This window comes from Mandrillus leucophaeus, unplaced genomic scaffold (genome assembly GCF_000951045.1).
Source record: "Mandrillus leucophaeus isolate KB7577 unplaced genomic scaffold, Mleu.le_1.0 Scaffold188, whole genome shotgun sequence".
NCBI classification, from domain to species: Eukaryota; Metazoa; Chordata; class Mammalia; order Primates; family Cercopithecidae; genus Mandrillus; species Mandrillus leucophaeus.
This window is the reverse complement of record NW_012101898.1, coordinates 3,738,647-3,761,926: the sequence shown is the minus strand read 5'-3', so window position 1 is coordinate 3,761,926 and position 23,280 is coordinate 3,738,647. Positions and strand designations below refer to the sequence as shown.

Below are 23,280 nucleotides of genomic sequence, written 5' to 3'. Positions count from 1 at the left end.
GTTGTGAGCATTAAATGAGGTCATGTGTAGAAGCCCCTAATATGTTAGTTGGCACAATAGGAAGCTCTAAATACATGTAGCATTTATTATTATCCTTTCCCATTGATGGCTGAAAATGTGCTTGGAATGGTTAAAAAAAAAATGTGTATCATCATTCATTGTGACTCCAGTTGCGCACACTATAAATTAGAGGAAAATTGAAACACGCAGTGCTAAATGTACATTTACATAGATGCAAATACATACATATATAGGATTAAACATGGGATTATTTTTCTTTCCTTTTTATTCATTTATTTATATTTTTAATTTTTATACCAAGTTCTACAAATCTACTGGAGTCCATTATGCTGTATATCACAATAACATTCTTAGAAATAGTAGTAGCTATTGCCAGTGATTGAACGGGATCCTGTCTGTTAATCATTTGTTTTTTTTTTTTTTTTTCCTGCTAATTTATATCATGAAGACCTAATGAGGAGCTTGCATTTTTTGAAAATTGTACTTACATAGAAATCTATCTGCTCACTTCAAGGCTATTGGTTAAGATAAGTATAGTCACCACCATCACAAAAATGTTATTCAAAGTTTCAACATGGTCATAGTACCTCGTATCTCATCTTGATTTTTTTTTTTTTAAGTTTCAGGATACATGTTCAGGACATGCAGGTTTGTTATGTAGATAAACATGTGCCATAGTGGTTTGCTGCACCCATCAACCCAACACCTAGGTATTAAACCCCACATGCATTAGCCATCTGTCCCGATGAAGGGCTTGCATTTTTAAATTCTTTCAAGGATATAACAAGAAGAAAACTATGAAAGCTGCTTAAGGATATGGTTTTACATCATATTCTCTTTCAAATATATCTACAATATATTCATACACATGTTCCCACATTCAGTTTGATAACCAATGTGATAGGCATGTTTGGCCTGTTCTGGTGTTTTTAATGTCTTCTTTTCCAATAAAAGCAGGGAAAACAAGATTAACACCAATGACGATTATTCCGTTACTAGTAAGAATCATGCATTAAATGCCTCTCCCCACAGAGATAGTAATATATGAAATTATTTTAAATTTTAGATGTTTAAATTTATCCTTGAGTATTCTTCCATTGAATTTAGATGGATCAAATTGTGCTGAGTACAGAAAATTGCAAAATATTTATACTTCAGTTCTTAATGATGACACTCTTGGATATATGCCAGATTGGGTGCTAAAGTTTCCCTAACCCTAAAGAAACGGAGTTGAATTTCTTTTAAGAGTATGTAGGTCATTTTCTTGGACCCATTGTCACCTCATCTATTCTTATTTTCTGAACCTTCAGAGGGACATTCTTTAATTACTTTATTATATGCTTATTTTGTATTTACATAACATGTAAATGTGCTTTATGTTTTCATATTTATCTGTATATGCAGATATACTTAAAGGCAAAGATAAATAATCCAAAAAGTAGTGCTTTTTTTCTTCCTCCTTATTGAACATTACCTTATATTCCCCCCACCAAGTTTCTATAACTGTGTGCCCAGATTCTTGTATTTTACTCTGTTCTTCTTTTTTCCTTTGTCTGCAAATAATGCTTGCAATTATCTATCATAAAGCAGAATATTTCACTTTATTAAAAAGGATGCCTCTTCCCCTTTTCCAAACGAACATAGCACATAAACATAAAACATCTCTTTATTTTTCCTTTATAAACTAGGCCTTTATTTGTGCAGCTCTGCAGAAAACAAACAGATAATTTCTTGAAAGCATAGGTATCTATTGAAGTATCAAGTCAGCTGCTGAAGTGGCTACTTGTGAAATCTCCCAAAGAGACCAGTGATATAGTTCATTGAATTCTAAGAGCTTATTGAGGGGAGAAAGGGCTGTTTGCAGAGCAGGTGAGACGAGAGAGGAGTGTGTTTACAGAGCTGATGGAGCACCTTCGCTCTCCAGTGTTTGCCCTGAGTAGGTTCAATTGGATAGAGTCATCCTACAAGGAGAATGGTTTGGTCAACTGAGCTTTAAAACGCAAATAAGGAAAAGTGTTCAATAGTCCAGAAATTAAGGGAAAAAAATGTATTAAAGGAAAGTGTTTTAATAGTGTGACCAATATTAATTTATCCATAGTAATGGAGAGCCAAGGATTGCATAAGCCACATCAATGTCTAAATAGTTGGGGCCGGATGAGAGACTTGAATCCTGAATCTTTATGACATTTTACCCAATGCCATACGCACCTTTCTGTTTTCTAATATTGATTGATTTCAGAGTTCTTAATGGTAATAATAATAGCTCATTTATTTAATATTCTCTACATATTAGATCTTTAACGATTTTCATTCATTTAAAGTAATTGTTTTTATCTATATACTTTTACAAAGTAAGGTATTACATTGTTACATTACTAATGGTTGGTTTGAGATCCATTAGATTCTCATACATTTTCTTCTGTATGATTATATAACCTGTCCTTTAATACAGTGTGTTTTCTCTCCAATTGTACTGGTATTTTACATTATTTTCATTGCATTGATTAGCCTCCAACTTATTTTACTATAACAGCACCAATCTGGATTGAGGTTTTATATTTTGAAATTCTCATCCACTGTTTTTTTTATTATGACCTAAAAGAAGTTTAAAGCATGGATTTGGGAATGATACTTCTAAAAGACCATTTGACAAGGCTGAAACTACACATGATTGTGATTTTTTTAAATACATAATTTTTTTGAAAGTTGTTTCTCATCTTAGATTTCGTATCCCAGCCTCTTTTCATAATAGTGATATCACTGGTTAAACTAAGATGTAAAACACTTTAAAATAAAATTAAGGTATTAATATATATTATTTTTTGATTTTCCAAGGAATGAACAAAGTTAGGTTTATTTGGCATAATTTTTGTACTTTTTTGCATATCTCAATAAATTCAATTTGAGAAATGGTGTAAGTTAACATACCAACTTGTAATATGTTTTTCAACATAATGTTCAGGTTATTAATTCTTTAATGAACCCACTCCTCTCTGTATCTTTAGTAGAGAAATAGTGTAAATTTTTTTTTCTTTTGAGACGGAGTCTCACTCTGCCACCCAGGCTGGAGTGCAATGGCACGATCTCAGCTCACTGCAACCTCCACCTCCTGGGTTCAAGCAATTCTCCTGCCTCAATCTCCCTAGTAGCTGGGATTACAGGTGCGCGCCACCACGCCCGACTAATTTGTTGTATCTTTAGTAGAGATGGGGTTTCACCATGTTGACCAGGCTGGTCTCGAACTCCTTGACCTCATGATCCACCCACCTCAGCCTCCCAAAGTGAAACAGTGTAAATTTAATGAGAAATAGTGTAAATTAGTTAACATACCAATTTGCAGTATGTTTTTCAACATAATGTTCAGGTTGTTAATTCCTTAATTAACCCATCTTTTATCTGTACCTTTAGTAGAGAAATAGTGTAAATTTAATGAGAAATAATATAAATTAGTTAGCATACCAATTTGTAATATTTCTCAATATAATATTCAGGTTGTTAATTCCTTAATGAACCCATCTCTTCTCTGTACCTATAGTAGACATTTCCCTTCATTTTAGGCCTCGCCATTTTTCTAAGTTTTCTGACCGTATTAGGTAATTCGATAATCTGCAGGTTTGAGGTTTTAAACCTGCCCTGGTAGCCATGGTGTCTATGATCATAAACTCTAGAAACCAACTCCAAGGACTTCAGTTCCTTTTTTGTAATTATCAGCTGACTTCTGGCAAGTTCTTAATGCCTCTGAGCCTCAGTTTCCTGTCTGTAAGGTGAAAATGATGTGTATACTCTCTTGTAAGGATTGTTAGAGAAAACATGAATTTATACAAATCAAGCACTTACAACAGAGTCCAGCACTCAGAAGGAGCTATATAATCTGACACCCAGTGAAAGGGCTTTTCTCCCAGTGCCAAGCGTACAATCTCCTTTTCTACTGTCACTTGATTTCAACATCGTTAATGGTGGTAATATTAATACTTCATTTGTTTAATATTTTCTCCATATTAGTTATTTAACACTTTTCCTGGGTTGAAATCAAACAATGATCCCATGAAGCCACTTTTTCTCTTCAATAACATTGAAACTGGAGCTTGGAGAGCTCGGTGAACCTGTCCAGTGCCAAGAACTGACCAAAAGGCCAGGAGAGGAACCAGTTCTCCACCTTTAGCAGCCAAGCTCTGAAAGAGCTCCAGGACATTTCCCTGAAAGGGGCTAAAGTGAAGTATAAATAGGAACCCAATAACATTCATAAACCTTTTTCTACCTTTTCTTCCTCCATACATACCAAAATGTTGCCTTCCTGTTTCTGCTTAATTAATGGAATTTCCCACCCTATTTTCACATTTTGAACCAGTCCCTCTTATATTAATCATAATTTATTGTCTGCTGCTTGGCAGAGTTTGTCCTAAACTCTTTCTTGTTATATTTTCTTTTAACTCATGGTCCTTTGAGAGTTTTTTGTGTGGGTAGTCAAATTGTTCTCCTTACCTACTCTGTTGTTTTTTTAACAAAAAGATTTTTTTAGATTTCAATATTATTTCCTGATCTCTGACACTTTAATCATTGTATTGAACACATTAATAGCAAATGATTTTGCATAGAAAAGTATTTCTTTTCTGAAGACCATTTTCAGCAAGATTAAATATTGATACTTAGTTTCTGAATGGAAAAAAAAATGCACATCTATGAAAAATGCCAGATGTACTTAGTTTTATTTTTTTGTCCTTGATTTTGTGGCTAGCTTATCACAACTCGGAGAAAATGAAATTTTGTTTACCTCTGTACATTTGTTCATCTAAGGGCAAGTTTATGACTTGTCTATTTTAAACCCCTTTTACCATAATATAAGGCACATTATGCATAAATTTTAAAATGTGGATTTTAATTGCACATGCTGATAATACTTTGGAGAAATGATAAATCCTCAAGGACTTGCATAAAGACATAAAGCAGATTTTCTGATTGTGCAATTAATGTTTATTAGCCTAATCTGATTATTTTGAGACTTAACACATCAGGACAACCTTCATTATTTCAAAATATTGTCCCTTTGGGAATATATGCACTTTTTGTTTATAAGGTTTCTCTTAAATATTTTTGCCATTTTTGTCATGTCGCAGAACCTACTTTCCTACATTTTTGTAATTCTAAGATGAAAAGTTCATTGGGAAAGAAGAGCCCTGAACTCTTAAGTCAATCCTTGGTATTCAAGTATATTCCTCCCATTCACTTTGCAGCTTTTCATCATTTCAACACAATTTCCTTACCTCTTTAAATAATTATTTTCATAGCGTGACATAATTTCCTTTGTCTCTGTTTTGGGATATGTCCCCTAATGTAAAAGAGGATAAAATAAGCTCTATCATTGTTCACTAAGAAATGGTTAGGAAGTCAGAGAAGTGTAATTGATAATTAGAACCTAATTCCTTAGAGCAATTCCTTAGAGCACCTATGTCATAAATGGTCCTATCTAGTCACTGGCTGTATTTTGAATATGAAGTCTGTTCTACAGCACCAGAAAGCAAGTGGGTTGTCTACTGTGGATCATGACTAGCAGTCATTAAAGCAGTTCATAACTGGTCATATTCTACTGAAATGAAAGATGCTATTTTCATTGTATATATCAACCAAACCTTAGATGTCAAATATATTTTGAGAACTGGATAAAAATAATGACATGAAAGGATCTAAAAAGAATCCAACAGGGAAACAAAAAATTGAAATTCAGTTTGAAAATAGTCAAACTGATTTTAGTAACCAGCGTAAAATCTTCTCAAAACAATTTAGACGCATTGAGAAGATGCAAATACTTTCAGAAAAGCTAAGTCAGCTCCTTTATTTTGTCTGTCTTGCAGTTGGGTTGGTTTTTGCCTTATTCTCCCTTCACCAAATGTGTTTGTTCCTGTGACAGCTTCACTTGAAAAAGAAGCATATAAAAATCTTTCGGGAGTTACTTTACAGAAACTAGAGCAGTCCTGTATTGAATGTTCTTGTGCTAATTATGGAGATGTGAACCCCACCTCTCCCCATCTCCACCCCCATTCATACACTCCCTCTCATTTCGTCTTATTTTCTTTGATTCAAGAAAATTAACTACATTGCTAAATTTGTTTTACATCCTTAATAAAGTTAATATAACATTACCTGAACACATTCTGAATTTTCTCAACTTGAACAATAAAGAATTAACTTCCCATGCCTCCTTAGAAAGTATTCTCTATATTTCTCCTGAGTTTTACTTTTGCACAAAGTTTATATTGCAGCTGAACACACCTTCTCTCGGATGTGGGTAAGCAATATACACACAACAGATGTGTTCCCCTATACCTGAAAGATTTGTCTCTTAGGCATGCTGATTATCATTTGACTGGATAACATTGAATGTGTTGGTTCAAATATGATGGATTAATTTTTTTTTTATTCTTTCGAATCCCCTATTTTTTATGTGTGTAACTTCCCCTGCCCCTGCCTAGACCTGGTTAACCGTTTCTGTGAGCAGGTCCTCAATTTTTTACTTTGTCCCTACTTTCCTGTCGTAGCCCCATCTTCCCCTGGTGTCGACTCCGTCCCCTTGCAGCGCACAGGCAGCCAGCACGGCCCGCAGAATGCCGCCGCGGCCACCTTCCAGAGGGCCAGCTATGCCGCCGGCCCGGCCTCCAATTACGCGGACCCCTACCGACAGCTGCAGTACTGTCCCTCTGTTGAGTCTCCATACAGCAAATCCGGCCCTGCTCTCCCGCCCGAAGGCACCTTGGCCAGGTCGCCGTCCATTGATAGCATTCAGAAAGATCCCAGGTGGGTAAAAACCTTTTTCTTTCCCTATGATGTCTAAAGAGGTTTTGTAACCGGGTTACTGTAATTTATTTCCCGTCATGTTGCATTTATGTCATTGACTATTAAAGGGTTGGCTTTTCTTGGGTTTTCTTTTGTTTGACTTGGAATGTGTGTGTTTGCAATGGATCCCTGGTATCTTTGGTGTTTCACCACCAAAAACAAAGATGATCTTTTGATCAGAGTATCTATATATGCTTGACATTTAGCTACTTGATGAGATGTAAACAGCGGTCTTTAATGCAGGGGAAACTGGGGACTGGAGGCTATGTCATTTGACTTCAGATAGCATGGCCCACATATTTCATTGTCTCAGTGGAAGTATGTTGTGTCATCATGTGTATTTCTGTTTATCAGATTGCAAAGGGGTACACCTTCCCAGTTGTAGTAAAACTGAAAATTTAGAAATTTTACATGACTGAAAATAAACATTAGGATGAAGTTGTTTAAAGACTGATAAAAACTGGAGCATAATATATTAGAGAAATTGTTGTTATGGAGGTATTCTTTTTGTGATTGTTGTTGCTGGGTTTTTTTTCTTTCTTTCTTTTTTCCATCAGTGGCAAGGGGTTTAGCAATGCTCTGCTTATAAAGTTGGATTTGAGTCCCAGGAGACTTAAATGATGTTTTATTCATAGCCATTGGATTTATGCTGATAGAGTTCCATAAATATATATCTGCATCTGTGAATACTATTGATATGTCAGATTGCTGGTATTTCTTTATGGCAGGGCAGGTGGCTTGACTCTGGTGTCGTACTTAAAATTCATCTCAACAAATTTTCACTGGTGGAGCACACAAGTTCCTGTGTGCTGTACTGAGGGGTTGGCATAGATTCTTTTGCAAAAAGAAATCACTTCTGCAAATATAAAAGGCAGAATGGGATCGTTTTATGGTTATTGTTGAGATAGCTACTTTAGCACAATTCAAACCTGCTTGGAAGATCCATGTTAAATATTGTATTTGGTATAACACCATTGTAAAAGTGAACTGTAATACATGCTTACTGTTATCTACTAGAAATCAGAAGCATTCTTTTGTTTACTATGTTCAGTGGCGTGGTTATCTAGATTTTCAGTTTCAACAGCACTCTTTCTAGTCTTGGTCCTGAAACCTGTCCCAGATCTTAAGTATTCTTGGCATGTATGGCAAGCATATTAATCAGAAAATACCTCAACATATTCCCTATTTTAAAATAGTCTTTCTTGATATGCTACTGAAAATGTATAGGAATAGCATAATAGTGAGCCCTTAAGAAATGCTAAAAGACAAAATTATATAATTGAATTGACATTGTTTATATTTAACATCATAGGTTTAAATTGACAATGAACATTTTATCTCCAATGGAAATACTTTACATTTTTATATTAGGGAATTTAGCTTAATAAGAAAGCAAATTATATTTCTCTAGCTGCAGCGTAGCTTCTGTATCTTATTAAATGCATTAAATGCATTTTATTTTATTAAATGCATTTTATTTTATTAAATGGCGTATCCTTTCCATTTTATGTTACTGTCATTTTTACAGCCTTTTTTCTTCTCTCAATATATTGACACAGCTCTTACCTTTTCAAGTTATGGATTATGTCACTTATATTTATTGAGTACCTGCTATAAACCAAAAAAGAAAAACACTAATAAGAAGGGTTAGAATGAATGAGAGAATATTGACCACTAAGCTTTTGTATGCGTCAAATTTATATGCAAATTAGTGCTATATGAATTATAAACTCATCCTGAGTTCAGACCTACAGACAAAAAAAAAAAAAAGAAAAGATAAAACAAATCTAGAACCAGAACCCAACTATTGTGGTTTATTATAAAAGGGACTCATTATCTGGCATCATGCAAAGTGTACGGAGCATAAACTGTACTAATGGGTTTCTTGTCAGGTTTTCCTAAAATGAAGGAATATCTCAACATATTTTTATTTAATGAAGAGACATGCCAAATTTAAACTTCAAGTCCAAAATATAGTACTTCTTTCAAGACAAGATTTTTGCATTTTGCCTTAAATATTATCATTTGATTCCTCGTAGGTGAATATTACCAGAACTAATATGTTTAACTTCTAGGGCTCACATTTATTTATCTTGGCGTTATGGCTTACTATTTAAACCTTTTCAATCTTTTCAAGCTTTTGAAATATATTTACATACGGTTAGGAGAATTTGTTAACATTTTATTTACCACTAAACACCAGACTATATAAGCCTCTTTATCATTATAAACATACGTTTATAGCACATTACAATCTTCAAAGTAGGCTTACTTACATCTTTGATGTAATCCTCCTTTGTGAACAGAAACTGATATCCCGTATTTAATGCCTTACATAAATGCAGACTCAGAATGTTAAATGACTTCTTGAAAATACATTGGTGCCAGGTGAGTTTGCGGACCTCCATCTACGTTGTTAGCACAGATTGAATCCACACTGCAGAACATGTTGGCACGAATATTTTTATTTCTTTGCAAAAAAATGAAAAGATAAAAGAAAGAGTTTATTTACGATTCTTTCAGAGGATGAATGGTGGTACCAGTATCTGTGTAGGAGTTGGGAAGAATGAAGGAAATTGTCTCAGTAACTCTGGCATCCCAGATCCATTGCTTATTGGATGTGTGGTCTCTGTTGTATTTTTCATTTCTGGCATCTACCTTATTTTTCTTATTGTGACCAGTATCTCTTCTCTGTTTAAGAGATTTAGTATTATTCAGTGAGAAGTGTTTAAGCAAATACTGCATTTTGAAATAATAATTTGAAGTCATGGCGGTTCCACTTCATCATTAGAGTTGAAACCAGAGAAGCCGTGTTGGCTTTCTGTTACTCTAAGTCATAGGATACAAAAGGATTGGTTCTGAGGGGTTGGGATTTTCTTGTTGATGGTTGGCTCAGTCATTTGGATTGTGGCAAAGCTTTAGTCTTTTCTCTTTTGACTAGTCATCCTATACTCCAACAAAAAACCCGCAGAAATGTCTTATCCAATTTTCTTTGCAAAGCCAGCAGTCACTGAGAAGATCACTTATTAGACATAAAAAATTCACTTTATAGCCCCATTTGCTAAGAAGATTTTATTTTGTGATTGTATGTTATTTTCCATAAAATGTGAATCTCTTAAGGATTGTTATCATAGCCAGTGTATTTGTAGGTACTGCACCAAATATTGAGTTCTATATACTGTTGTTTTTAAACATGAAAGTCAAATATAACTGTTAAATTATATGAAAGAAGTGTCAGTCATGTTGGTAGTGATAAGTCACAAAAGCATTCTTATTTTAAAAATTTGATTGATGAAACAAATGGATAAAAAAGATGCCAAGACTGATACACCCAGATATACTAAGGGTATTATAAATGTCTTGTCTATCAAATAACAAAAGTCATGGTTAAGACATCTTACTGACATAATGTGTAACTTGTAGCAGTAGCAACAACTTTTAATCATGTTTGATTAATCCCTTTTTGGGAGGTTGTAATCCTTGGTGTACACTATCTCAAAAGCAATTTTTCAAACATGCTAAAAGAATCTCACTTTTTGTGAATGTGATTTACAATGGAACACTATCTTCTATTTAGTTATTCATCATAACAGGAATGCATACAATGGCACATTTTTAATGCTGATATTGGGCCCAAATTAGCAGCTGCACTTTCAGTCAGCTCTATCAAACTCACTCCGTGGATTTGTTCCATTTCAAACCACAAAATTTGACTAATAGTATGACAATATGCACTTTTAAGGAATTATTTATACATGTCCACTATATTTTATGTGCTATTTCGAAATAGTAACAAAATTTATCTTATTGTTGGACATTATGTTATTAAATCTCATTAATGAATATTAGTTATAAATATTTTATGACTAAGTAAAACTTGATAAAGAATGTTTTCCAAATGCTGCTTTTTCTTTTTTTATCTGTTCATGACACATGTGCACATGTGGACACACACATGTGTGTGCACACATATATAGTGAATTGAATGCTCCGGAAACACAATGTACTATAAAAATGCTTTTATTTTTTGAGACAACTTTTTGCTCTGTCACCCAGGCTAGAGTGCAGTGGTACGATCATAGCTCATTGCAGGCTCAAATGATCCTCCCACCTCAGCCTCCCAAGTAGGTGAGACTACAGGCTGGCCACAAGCCTTTATTGTTTTTATTATTTTTTTCAGAGAAGGGGTCTTGCTATGCTGCCCAGGCTGGTCTTGAACTCCTGGGCTCAAGTGATTCTCCTGCCTTAGCCTCCCATAGGGTTGGAATTACAAGCATGAGCTACAGTGCCTGGCATAAAAAATGCTTTTAAAAAGATGAAGACTTGAAGAATATTTTTTAAATATTAAAATTTAAACAGTATTATGTAACTTGTTACCATGTAACTCAAATAACATGACGGAAATGTTTGCGGTAAATCACATATCATATTTTCAGAGTCCAGTTCTCTCAGGTGATGAATCTCTGGGTAGTTTGCTTTTAACTTCAAATGCTCAATAATTATTTATTTAACTGAGGAAATGTCCAAAGGGAGAAATACTGGATTCACAATTTAAAGACTTCTGGAGTTTGAAGAGCACTGGAGATTGTTTATCAGTTAAGCTAATAGGAATCCCAACACCTCGCCATTCATCCCCTGCTTGGATACCTTGAGCGAAAGGCCCCTGACTGTCTCTTGAACCATTTTATTTTTCTTTGAATAATCCAAGCCTTATGCACTAGTTTATACTGATACAGAAATCTGCATCTTTTGTAAGTTCCTTCATTGATCTTATTTCTGACCTTTGAAATCATTTGAGAATACACCTATCCCTTTTTCAAGAGTGGCCTTGGGAGACAGTTCCTGCACCTCGCTTTTATGCCCAAGGCTCCTGCCCCTGTGCTAGCTGCCATTGTTCCATGAGCTGTCACTTCAGGGCCTAACAGTGATTGATGTCCCTCCAAATTATGCTTCTCATCTCACCAGCAAGTATAGAAAGAGAACAAGTGTTACCTTGGGCAAACCTGGGCTCACTTTAGGGTTTCTTGACAGTAAGATGACAATGTTTATAGCAGTGTTGATGATAACAATGATGATGAAAGTTAATTATTAAGTTCCATTTTATATTCATTATTTAATTTAATCATCCCCAAATCTCTATCACATGACTTTTTATAATGCCTCTTTTACATATAGGGAAACTGAGGCTCAGAGAGCTGGAAACAGAACCCAAATCTGACTTTCAGTCTCATGTTTCTAATTGCAATGGACATTCGTACCGATTTGAGCTGTAGAATCAAACAAAATGCCAAATCTTTTCACAGGTGACTTCTGCAAAACCGTGAATCAGTGATCTTATCTGGAATTTTAAATTTTATTTTTAACATAAATGAAGAACTTTACATTCACTTCTTGTAGGGTGATTCCATTATTTGGTACGACAGAAATCTTTTTTGGGTCCCAATTTTGTTATCCAGTATAATTATTGTAAACACTGCTCCACATCCCTTGAAATGGGAAAATCAGACATATGTGTCCTCAGTGAGGTTGCATCCAGGTACAAGCAGAGCTGGACCCAGGATGGAGCCTGCAGCCCTCACTCCTCAGGACCTCTCCCCCTGAATCCATCTGAAGGCATTACTATCCTCTAGGTGACTTTTCCATGGAAGATTCTAGGGTGGACTCTGCAGATCTGATAAGAGCCTGAAAACAGCCTCATTTTTTAATGAGCTTTCAAAGTTGTGTGAGAGGGAAAGGGACATCTACAAATGACCGTCATGCTATGGGGAAATAACACAGATGTGACAAAAGCAGCACTGTGGGAGGAGGTGAGGGCTGGTACACGGTGAGGAACAGATGGTATCTCCACAGGAAAAACTGAGATAAAGCTTTCCAGGTAAACAGGGACAGCTAAAAGGAAAAGAGGTCTGGAAATGGAGGGGGAAGCCAGTTGGAACACTCAGGCCTGACTCAGTTGGGATGTGGGGCTACAGAGGGCAGCTGTCTCTGAATGTCCTGTCCACCCACCCAAATCAGGACAAAATGGTAACTTGATAGCTTGCACGTCCAATATGTGGATTTAAGTTATAAATTATAACCATAGTGTATTCCTTTCTTAGGGCATTTGGGCTACCATCGGAAAAACACCATTGACTGAGTAGCTCAATGTGAAAAGAATTCATTTCTTACAGTTTCAGAGTCTGAGAAGTCCAAGATCAAGGTGCCAGCCGACTCTATGTCTAGTGAGGGCTCTTTCTGCAGAGATGGTGCCTTCCCTCTGTGTCCTCACAAGATGGGGTCTCTTTTAAAAGGACACTAATCCCATCAACGAGAGCTCTGCCCCCATAACCTAATCACCTCCCAACATCTCCACCTCCTAATGGCATCACATTTGTGATTAGGTTTCAGCCTGTGAATCTGGGGGGGTCACAGACATTCAGACCATAGTGACTGTCATAATAGATTGCCACAAAGTGGGTGGCACAAGCCAGCAGAAAGGTATCATCTCACAGTTCTGGAGGCTGGAAGTCTGAAATCAAGGTATCAGCAGGACCTTCAAAGTCTCTAAGGGAAAATCCAGCCTTGCCTGTCGCAGTTTCTGGTGGCCCCAGACATTCTTTGGCTTGTGGCTGCATCACTCCAGTCTCTGCCTCTCTCTTCACTTGGCCTTTATTTTTGTCTTTCTGTCTCCTTGTCTCCTCCTGTCTTCTTATGACACTAGTCATTGGATTTAGGATCCACCCTAATCCAATATGATCTCATTTTAACTACATCTTCAGAGACCCTGTTTCCTAATAAGACACTTTCCGAAGTACTGAGGTAGATGCTGATTTGGGGAGGAACACTATTCAACTGACTACACATGTTTTAGGGTATGAGTATACCATGTTGTACACTATAGTACAGATGTTCCTAAGCAGCATACATTCAATATAAACCATATTTCACAGTTTTTATTTTATTTTACATTTAAATCGTAAAAACCGTTCTTTAGAAAGAACAATGTAGTTAAACATGTTTTGTCTGTGTACATTATCGCTGCTTTTTTTACTGATTAATGTGGCTGGCATACCCGACAACAAGTATAGGAAAATGGATAAAGGTGATTGCTTTCTTGGCCTTTTTTGAGACAGAGTTTCACTCTTGTTGCACAAGCTGGAGTGCAACTGTGCGATCTTGGCTCACCACAACCTCCACTTCCCAGGTTCAAGCAATTCTCCTGCCTCACCCTCCCGAGTAGCTGGGGTTACAGGTGCATGCCACCATACCCAGCTAATTGTTTTGTATTTGTAGTAGAGATGGGGTTTCACCATGTTGATCAGGCTGATCTCAAACTCCTGACCTCAGGTGATCCACCTGCCTCAGCCTTCCAAAGTGCTGGGATTACAGGCACGAGCTTTTGAATGTGCTTGCACTTGCAGTGCTCTCTTGGCCACTTTGAGAGCGTAAAAGGAGATAATATAATCCCAAATCCCTCATGCACCATCACACCTGGCAGCAACAGGGAGCTCTCTGGAAATACGTCACAAGCAAGGGCGTCGCTGGCAACCCTCCCTGTGTGGCTTCCACCAGTCCACACCTTCCACTGCAGCTGGGGCTGTCCCAGAGAGTAAATGCCACAGCGCTTCGTTGCTTTATTTTCTTTAGCTAAATGCATTTGAAATTCAAGAGTTCTCTCCTCCCACCCATAGTCTTTCATAGTCTCCATTATGAATCCAGAAACTAAGATGTCGTTGGTTACTTAACTTGTGTCTCTGATGACTTACAAGTATTACTAGATCTATCATATGTGCTTATTCCATCTTTCCAGAACTTTCTTTTTTAACCTTTCTCCCTAAATGGTAGCTGACGTTGCTCAGCCCTGAGGTGCATGCCATCCCTCACACACGGGAACAGAGGACGTGGCCTGTCTTGTGAAGGGCATCAAATACAAGGGGAAAGGGATTCTTAGCAAATCGTTGATTCTGGGCATGATCTTGTCGGCACTACCCCCTGCCCGGTGGCCATGGATGTACAATGAAAATAAGGAAAGCACCTTCCTCATTAAGTTGTTGTGAAGATGGAATATATTCAAACCTTAAGGTCCCTGGAATACCACCTTGGTTGAGCGGTCCGTATTTACCTGCGGCTTCAGTCACCCCCACCACTGCTGCAGCTACCACTGCTGCCCTCGGAGCAGCTTAGGACAGAGGTGTGGGCTAAGAGTGGCCTTGGGAGCCAGAAACGTGGAAGAAATGAGTGAAGGTGTAGAGGTCACAAGCTGTCTTGTTGGAAAGACTGAAAGAAGCCCAGGAGCAGCCCCCGGGGCCTTCCTGGTGGGAAGTGGGGAGTGTGAGTAGGCGGGGTCCACTGAGGCCTGAGCAGAGCAGGGGGACCAAAGGGAGGAAGGAACTGTGTACTCAACCCTCATAGCCAAGAGGGAGGATAGGAAGAAGGGAGAGAAGACTCCAATGCAAAAGGACCTTTTTGTCTTATAAAAACCTCCTTTTCGAGAGTTCTTTTATCAGTTTAAAAGAAAGTAATGTTCACACACAATATTTGTCTGTGGTAATATTGATTTTTTTCTGTACTTAGAATAAACAATTGCATTCCAAAATAACAACTCATTTCTAATGCTACCTAAATATACCCACCTAATTTATACTAAGGCAGGTTCTGGCATAGGGGCCTCCATGATATCATGTGGTCAAGAGTAATGAGAGACAGGCAGTCATGGCTGATGAATATTCATACTCAAAGTACTAGTTACTTAATTCCTCGTTAGCAGATACGCCATCCACTGCAATGGTGCAAATCTGTTTTGTGCTGCTCTGGTATACAGACTTTCCCCTAGAGAACGAGCCCCTTCTCTTCCCAATCCATGTGCTATCAGTAAAACAGACTGTACCCCCCAAGTTCAGAAGGTGAGTGTGGAACTCATGCTTGGCCCAGGAGCTGACAACCCATGGGGCCCCCACTTACTAGCCAGGGCCTCGAGGAGTGTGGAGAGGTCTGTGAGACCCACGTTCCAGTTCTCTAAAGTGGGCTCCAGGCATTCTGGGCCTCCCTACATCACTTGGGGCAAAAAGCCAAATCCAAGGTAGCTAGAGCCAACATACAGCAGCCAAAGCGACTTTCGCATGTTTGCCTCCTTCTCAGTGTAGTTTACCCTCCCAAACACCCCTGCCACACACCTTGTTCACTCCCTACCCATCCTCTTTGGATGTGGCTGTGGTTGTGTTTCTTATATTTGGTCTCCATTAAAAAGCCAGGAACTAAGATGTCCTGGTTAACTTGTATCTCTAATGAATTACAAGTGGAATCATCATATATGCTTATTCCATCTTTCTAGAACTTTCTTTTTTAACCTTTCTACCTAAAGTCAACTATACCCCCTGTTCCAGGAACAGATATCTTTCCCCCAATTTAAAGCAACTGAGAAGTGCCATGCAATAATTAAACTATCAAGCAATTTTTGCAAAATAAGCTTATTGGAGAACCTAATCTGATGATCATGTCCAGTATCAAGGGCATCTTGGATCAGTAGAAGTCAGAACTTAATGAATTTTAAGATCCTTAATAATGCTTAGTACAGTGATCACACATAAAAATAAAAGCAGGTAGTGTTTTAAAGGAATAACATACTGAATTCTCAAATAATTATCTGCAATGTTGTTATTATCCTTTAAGTCTATAACTTTACCAGTAATTCGTATTACTTCCTCTTTCGTGGTTAATCTCTGTCATTTTACTGATGATCTTTTATATGACGTATATGTGATATGCATGTGTCACCTATGGGGATTTAGATATTCTCGTACTGGAAGGAGAATGGGGTCTTGCAGGTGGAATTGTTCCTTGTACCATTTGCTGATGAAGCAAATATCAAAGACTGCAAATGAGAAGAAAGGTCCTTGGTAGGTAGGGGAAGTAAATCTCTCTCTTCATCTGCATTTGAAAAAAATGATCAGAATGTTTAAGAGCACAAAAGGAGTGTGAATATTAAAAATGTCACCTCTTGGAAGTCAGCTGAGAACCAAAAACAAGGGAGCCTCTTTCCCTGGAATCTCATGGAGAATTAGAGCGGCTTGTAATTCCAGACAGGAAATTCTGAAATCTAAATCTAAACACTCCAGTTGGATACACAGATTCTATTTAAAATCCGTGTGCTTCCCACTCATTTCCTGTTTGATATCTTTTAGAGTTCTGGGAAGTAGTCTCGAAGGAATGCAAGGAAGGTTCTGTCCTTCAAAAGGTATCAAAGGAAGATTTTGTGGGTCTAGTCTTGAATGAGATTGTGAAAATGGAGAACAGCACCCCTGCTACCCAAAGTTGGTTCCCACGAGGGGTCGCCCTCACCAGAAAGAGGGAAACCAAGAAAATTCAGGCAACAGAATTGGCTAATTGGGTCAATCATTCCTCAGGGACTGTCTTTCCCTAGGGATAATCTTGACAGCCTTAGACTTTTATTTTATTAAATAAAGTTGTGTGTGTATATGTTTGTGTGTGTGTGCGCCACATAGATTATGAGTGTATTTGTGTGACAGGAGAATATGTATGTACACAAAAATTATATGTAGATATACTATTTGTATGCATACATGTACACATAGTTTGTCAATGTGGCATACAGATGACAATGTGTGTATATGTATCCATGTATGTGTACACATGTGTATAAATACATGTATTTTTATATATACATGTAATCCATCTGTTTATTGGCTCTGCATGCATTTATCCAGAGATAAAATATACAAACCTTGCATAAGCACATGGTTGTTAATGCTACAAAGGACACACAGTAACAAAGTGTTGATTTTCTGTCTTCTCTATTTATCAGTGTTGATAAAGTGTTGAAAACTACAAGTATAAATTCACAGACTTAGACACGAGACATGTTTTCCTTATAGAAGTATGGATAAGTCATAGTAGCTATAAAATTCTTGAAAAGCCCATTCTGGTTGTGTATTTATGTATTTAATAAGCATCCACACAGCTCTATTCAACCTTTTGAACTGATGTTCTGTTCAAAGGACACTATTCCTTTCAGAGAGCTTGGCCAGTTCTGTTACCAGTGGAGGACGTCCAGGTTATTGGCATGTTGAACAAAGAATTGGACAAAACTCACAAACAAAGCAAGGAAAGAATGAAGCAACAAAAGCAGAGATTTTTGAAAATGAAAGTATACTCCACAGGGTGAGAGCAGGGCTGAGCATAGGGGCTCAAGAGCCGAGTTCTGGAATTTTCTGGCGTTGAACAGAGGTTCAACCTCTAGAGGTTTCCCATCGGCCACTTGGTGTACACCCAATGCAAATGAAATCGTGACCCAAAATCTGATTGTAAACCTTGTAACTTTACTTCAGCCTCTGATTGGTTGTGGAAAGCAACCAATCAGAGGCTGAAGTTACAAAGGTTACATCCTATGCAAATGTCTGATTGGTTGTAGAGAGCAACCAATCAGAGGCTAAAGTTAAGTTACAAAGTTACATCTCTATGCAAACAGACTTGGCCTACAATCAGTCTGATTGGTTGTGGAAAGCAACCAATCAGAGGTATTTTCAGTTTTCCATCTGCCCCGCAGAAAAGGGAGTGGGAGTTTGCAAAGGGAGTGGGCTCTGGTCCTTTTGTTACTTAGGTGTGGAAAGTTGGGATTTTTCTTTTGATTTAGTTCTAGGAAGTCAGTGTGAATCAGCCTTAGGTTGCCTGCTGCCACACCCTATTCTCCTGCCTGAGTTCCTAAAAGAGCTTCCTTCTCTTATTCCTCAGTATGTACAACTATGGGAAACGTGTTTTATTTTTAGCATATCTCAATTAATCCATCCTCAAAGTCCTTATTTATTCCACCACAAGTGAAATTCTGAAATCCCCTTTGGTCATTTCATGTGCAAACCAGTTTTGATATTTAGCTTGCTGTCATAAGTCATTTTCCTTCACCATCTGAGTTTGAACATTTGAGGACAAAAGTGGAGCATTCAAAATATTTATTGTCTTACGAAGCAGGTTTTAGTTGACTGTCAGTGTTTAACTAATAGAAATTAATTTCCATTGCTTCTTGAGATGTTTTGCAGCCGATAGTGCTCATTAATTTGGAGGTACTGACCTTGATAAGGAGAAGATTAGCATTGTATAGTAAAAAAATATATTTTAAACAGCAATCCCATTGCTCATGGTGCATTTCAAGTTTGACAATCTTAGTAACTTAAATTCTTGGATCTACTGAAGAACGTGTCCAGCGACTATAACTGGGTTGCTCAACCAAGTGTGCTTTAGAAGGCACTTAATTCTACTAAGAAGACAAGAAGGAGGAGGAAAGGAGGAAAGGTAAGAAAGAAAAGAAGATACCAGTGGGAAATTCAGCAGGCTATACTCTGACACACACAGTGCTTTATTTACTAAAGTGCATTGAAGAGTAAGAAGACAGAAGTACCCTCACTTTTTCATTATTTTACCTTCTCAGTATTCTAGGGACACTTCAATATATGCATTGTTCTTTGAATGTGTTTATTGTGTAAAATTTCCTACTGGAGGGGCCCCAGTTTGGGGGCCTCTTTAGAGATGAAGCTCCACGTGAATGGAGTTCGGATTGTGTTTGTTAACTGAGACATTTACAGGAAGCCCCCAAAGTGAGGACTTCCATCTACCCTGTCCATCTGCTCTTGAAGGATGCTACAGTGAGACCCTAGGGTGGCTCCCCCACCTTTGAAATATAGCCCGGTGGTTCCCAACATTTTTGGAATTCAGACACGAGTTAGTTACATATCAAATGATAGGTGAGATGCTGGCAGAGGGCATCCAGTCTTCACTTGACAAAGAATCTCCTCCAGTACTTCTTAATATACTGGAAAGACAGATAGGAAATCACCCTGGAATGCTGTCTTTTCAACTGATTAAAAGAGGTCTTATGAAAAAAATGAAAGTTGGTATGCAGGCAGATGGTTGGAACCACTGACTTAGAAACCCACAATGATGGAGCCTTTATTTTTCTGAGCGAGTGATGTAAAATTACCTTAAGATACCCATGTGCCATAGAATAACTGTATATATTTATGGGTTACAGTGTGATGTTTCTATACCTATATATTACATCATTATTAAATTAGGATACTTAGCTTATCCATCACCTCAAATGTGTATGATTTCTTTGCAGTGGAAACATTCAAAATCTGTGTGCCAGTGAGCATGAAAAAGAAATCCTGGCCATTTTTCTTCTTTACCTTACCTATATATACCATTTTGAATGTGTTTGCTAAATGAATGAGTGACTAGAATTATAATATCTCCTCAATATTTTCAAGTTTTTCAAAGTAGCAATAATATTTAAAATCTTAATAATATCTGAAAAATCTCCCAATACCTAGCATCCAGCATAGAATTAAAGTAATAAAGTTTGTGGTAGGATGGCCACAATGACCCTGGTCTCCTGGGGTTCACACCTGTCTGTCTTCCTACCCACAATGAAGCAGAGGTGGCCTGTGTGGCCACCAGGATGCTATAGGAGTGGCAGTGTGTGGCTTCTGAAGGTGAGGGAGCCAGGCCGACATACTAAGGACACCCAGGCAGCCCATGGTGAGGGGTCAGCCTGCTCGCCATGTGAGCGAACCCTTTCAAGCAAATTCCCCAGGGTCAGTAGAGCCTTTGGATCTTCCAGGTGAGCTCCCAGACATGGTGAAGCAGACAAGGTCATCCCTCCTGTTCCCTATCTGGTGTTCCTATGAACCTGTGAGGTGTCATAAATGAAGATTGCTGTTTCCAGCCTTGTAGGATGATGATTTGTTATATCTGATCTGACTGATCATCTCACAAAACTATCCATCTTTCCTTCTGATATCATCTGGGGAATTCCCTCTACCTTTGCTTATTGAAATAAAAAGAAGCAGCCTGGAAAATATGGCAAAACTCTGTCTCTACAAAATAATACAAAAATTAGCTGGGCATGGTGGCACATAACTGTGGTCCTATCTACTCTGGAGACTAAGGCAGGAGGATCATATGAGCCCAGGAGGTCGAGGCAGCAATGAGCTGTGGTTGTACTATTGCACTCCAGCCTGGGCAACAGAGTGAGACCCTGTCTCAAAAAAAGAAAAGAAAAGAAAAAGTCAAAAGGTTGAAACAATCTAAATGGCCTTTGCAAAATGTAGTATACGGTATACATATGATGGAGTATTATTCAGCTGTAAGAAGGGAGGAAATTCTGATACATGCTACACCAGGGACGAATCATGAAGACATCATGCTAAGTGAAATAAAGTAGATACGAAAGGATGAATACTGTATGTATGAGTCCATTTTCATACTGCTGATAAAGGCGTACTCAGGACTGGGTGATTTATAAAGAAAAACAAGTTTAATGGACTCAGTTCCACGTGACTGGGGAGACCTCACCATCATGACAGAAGGTGAAAGGCATGTGTTACATGGCGGCAGGCAAGACAGAATGAGTGAAAGGGGTTTCCCCTTATAAAACCATCAGATCTCATGAGCCTTATTCACTACCACAAGAACAGTGTAGGGAATTCAATTATCTCCCACCAGGTCCCTCCCATGACACGTGAGAATTACGGGAGCTACAATTCAAGATGAGATTTGGGTGGGGACACAGCTTAATTATATCACTGTATGCTCCAATTACATGAAGTACCTAGAATAGTCAAATCTAAAAGACCAAAAGTAGAATAGTGGTTTTCCTGGGAATGTGGGAAGGAAAAATGAGAAGTGTGTAATGGGCATAGAATTTCAATTTGGATGATGAAGTAGTTTTGGAGATGGTTAGTGTTGATGGTTGTACAACAGTGTGAATGTACTTAATGCCACTGAACTGTACACTTAAAAATAGTTAAAATTGTAAATTTTATGTTATGTACATTTTACCATCATAGATAGAAGGAAGGAAACAAGTACAGACTGGCCAGGAACTGTCTCTTATAGACAGAAACCAAGGCTGCATGGAGGAGCAGGAGATGAGGACCCAGGCCTCATGGATCTTGATCCTTTCAAAACAGTGCCTCCCCCTACTGTGTAGAAAGCTCAAAAGCCCACCTTTTTTTTTACTTTTTTTTTGAGAGACCGAGTTTTGCTCTTGTTGCCCAGGGTGGAGTGCAATGATGCAATCTCTGCTTACCGAAACCTCCGCCTCCCAGGTTCAAGCGATTCTCCTCCCTCAGCCTCCCAAGTAGCTGGGATTACAGGCACCTGCCACCATGCCCAGCTAATTTTGTATTTTTAGTAGAGACGGGGTTTCTCCATGTTGGTCAGGCTGGTCTCGAACTCCCGACATCAGGTGATCCGCCCGCCTCGGCCTCCCAAAGTGCTGGGATTACAGGCATGAGCCACCACGCCTGGCCTACATTATTCTTAAATCAGGGTACTTAGCTTACCTATTGCCTCAAGCATTTATGATTTATTTGTAGTGAAAACATTCGAAATCTTCTTATTTTGAAATATACCATATACTATTGTTAACTGTAGTCACCCCAGTGTGCAGTAGAACACCAGAACCTATTCCTCTTATCTGTAATTTTGTACTCATTGACCAATCTCTGCCCATCCCTCCTCCCCACTAAAGTAGCTTTTAAATTAAATGACATAATATTATTCTATAAAATAAAAATAGTCATGTATACTATTTGGGAAATCTCGCCTTGGGGTTTTAGATATTTTCTTCATTCATTCACTCAACAAATATGTTCTACGTACAAATAGTCAGGTACTGATCTGGACTCTGGAAACTTTTCCATAGGGAAGATGAGGTAGGAATGTTAACTAGGAAATAAAAAATAATCATGTTTAAAATTATATCAACTTAAAAATAGATCACATTTAAATGAAAGCGACTTGCCATAGTTTTATTAAAAATTACCCTTAGTAACTGATTATGTGAGCTACCACATAATTCTATTAATATTTTAATAACCTCAGGAGTTCCTACAGTGCCTTTTGCATTTAGAACCAAAGTTCTATTTCCTGACTTCTACGGGGGTTAATTTCCCCTCACGCTGAGGATGAAAGCAGTAACTCATACCTCAAAAATGCTAAATCAGAAGGCTTTCAACCAACACAAAGAAAGCAGATTAAAAATAAGCATCCCTTGTCTTCCAGGAACCAACAGTACTCTTGTTCCTATCTCTTCTTGACAAAGAAGTCTACTGTATTTCAAGTCAGGCTCTGTTATATTAGAAAAGAACTCATTAAGATAAGTGGCAGTTAACATCTATACTGCAGTAAAAGTGCTTTCGACATTAAAGAAGAAAATACAAAGCATGGGATGTTTTAGATAAACGGAAGCGTTTCTGCAGGGTGCCTTGCTATGTATTTGCTATTCCTTTGTTTTGAAGATGACTGAAGTATTAACAGACTTAAATTTATTATAAATCAGCTTGAAAGTGACAGACAATATTGCTAATACTGTAAAATTGGCCTCTAGGAACTCAAACACTGTGTGTGTTTGCTAAACAGTGTCCATGCACTTATGCT

The 23,280-nt window shown here is 37.8% G+C and overlaps 1 protein-coding gene across 1 annotated transcript in view; it reads left to right on the top strand.

Moving 5' to 3' along the window:
- Positions 1-23,280, top strand: part of CTNND2 (catenin (cadherin-associated protein), delta 2) — a 1,004,786-nt gene that overhangs the window by 581,416 nt on the left and 400,090 nt on the right. Inside the window, exon 11 of the mRNA XM_011978063.1 lies at positions 6,555-6,810. Coding sequence (XP_011833453.1) covers positions 6,555-6,810 — 256 coding nt within the window. The remainder of the gene's footprint in view (positions 1-6,554; positions 6,811-23,280) is intronic.